This window comes from Pelodiscus sinensis, chromosome 30 (assembly GCF_052426305.1).
Source record: "Pelodiscus sinensis isolate ZL-2025 chromosome 30, ASM5242630v1, whole genome shotgun sequence".
Lineage (NCBI taxonomy): Eukaryota > Metazoa > Chordata > Testudines > Trionychidae > Pelodiscus > Pelodiscus sinensis.
The window spans coordinates 13,754,403-13,756,369 of NC_143081.1; the positions used below are offsets into that span (position 1 = coordinate 13,754,403).

A 1,967-nucleotide genomic window follows, 5' to 3' on the forward strand; every position below is an offset into this window, starting at 1 on the left:
ATTTCCAATTCCCGGCACAAAAGGGTTTAATGATCAAGAGGGGTCAGGCAGCTGTGTGGGACGTTGCTGTAACTCACTGAGGTTTCATGCTCCTGGTCCCCTCTGTTGGAACTGCGACTTGTTCTTGAAACGCATTTTCCTCTGCTAATGGGCAACTTCATTTTTGAAGTGGAGAGACCCAGCGAGCTCAGGTTTTTGGCCCCCGTGGCCAACAGCACAACCTGTCCGCAGGTTCTCCCTGAATGTCTGATGCTTTTCTGTTTCTAGATATGAATTATGGAGGCAGCAGAAAGAAGGAATCAAACACCCATCGTGGAATTGATTCTTCTCGGGTTTGGGAACGGCCCTGAACTGCAGCCCCTCCTCTTCTTGCTGTTTCTAGTGATCTATATTGCGGCTGTGACTGGGAACCTCCTCATCGCTGTGCTAGTGGTGGCTGATTCGCACCTTCACACCCCCATGTACTACTTTGTGGCCAACTTGTCCGCTGTGGAGATCTGCTTTGTCTCCACCATTCTGCCTAAGCTCATTGGCAGTCTGGCGACCGGGGACAGAACCATTTCTCTACAGAACTGCTACGTGCAATTCTATATCTCTGTTATCCTGTCCAATGCAGAATGTCTGCTGCTCACGGCCATGTGCTACGATCGGTATCTAGCGATCTGCCACCCCCTCCGTTACAATGCTCTCATGAACGGACGGGTGTGTTGCCACATGGTGGCCTGGGCCTGGATATTCGGCATTGCCTACTACATCATGCTGCACATTTTCATTCTGCAATTCAGATACTGTGGTCGCAAAGAATTTGACCATTTCTTTTGTGATTTTGCAGTCCTTGTAGAATCGTTCTGCGGCAACACCAGGATTCTGCAACGGGTGACATTATATTTCTCAATCATATTAAACATTGGGATCTTTCTGCTGACCGTGACATCCTACATTTGCATCATCGCCATCATCCTGAGAATCCCTTCCAGCACCGGGAGCCAAAAGGCCTTTTCCACCTGCTCCTCCCACCTCATTGTGGTGACACTTTACTATGTGAGTGTAATTGCAGTCTATTTGGTGCCTCTGATCAACCCTCCCGCAATTGTGTACAAAATCTTGTCTGTTTGGTGCGCAGTCCTGATCCCCTTGCTGAACCCTTTCCTCTACTGCCTGAGAAACAAGGAGGTCCATCAGGCCCTGAGAAAAGCTCTTCTGAAACTGGCTGCTCTCAGACACAGGCCTGAAATGTGAAAGGTCAAATTTTGGTACATAGTAAAATAGAGATAAACTGATGCATTTCTTTACACATGGCCAATTTGGCTTCTTCAAAACAGGCAATTCCTCCTTTCCTTGCTTCCTTCCTTCCTTCCTTCTGCTACAACACTGAGTGAATTTTTAAGGAGAATTGGGAGTCTAAGAGTGCATCTACACAGCAGGGCAGAACTTGAATGAAGCGACGCAAATGGAGCTACGTCAGTTGCACAGCTTATTTTGAAATAGCTTATTTCAAAACTGGGAGCGTCTACGCAGCCCTTATTTCAAAACAGATCCCTCCTTCTCCAGCTTCTGTTACTCCTCGTACCATGAGGGTTACAGGAGTTGGATGAAGAAATCCTCCAGCCTGACAGTATTTTGACATTATTTCGAAACAATGGCCTGCTGTGTAGACGCAGATGAAGTCATTCCAAAATAATGCTGCTGTGCAGAACGTACCTTAAGTGTCCTTCCAATGAAATTTCCTGCCTGTCCATACATTTGTCAGAGCCAAGACATGCCTGTCTCTGTCCATACTGCTTCCAGTACAGGTGCTGATATCGAGATATAAAATACAAAGGGAAACTGTTTGGCAGCAATTTCCCGTACTCATAAGGCTCTACGTCCCTCACTATGCAAATAAAAAGAAATGGATGAATTAATTGGAATAGGAAATGAGAACCCAAACGCACTAGACAGGTTGGCTTAAATCATCCTCGGTATTT

At 46.5% G+C, this 1,967-nt stretch overlaps 1 protein-coding gene across 1 annotated transcript; it reads left to right on the forward strand.

Annotated features, from left to right (window-relative positions):
• Positions 1–276: 276 nt before the first annotated feature.
• On the forward strand, positions 277–1,239 carry LOC149521261 (olfactory receptor 6C3-like). The gene has a single exon (XM_089774414.1). The coding sequence runs from the start codon at positions 277–279 to the stop codon at positions 1,237–1,239; it is 963 nt and encodes a 320-aa protein (XP_089630540.1).
• The last annotated feature ends 728 nt before the right edge of the window (positions 1,240–1,967 follow it).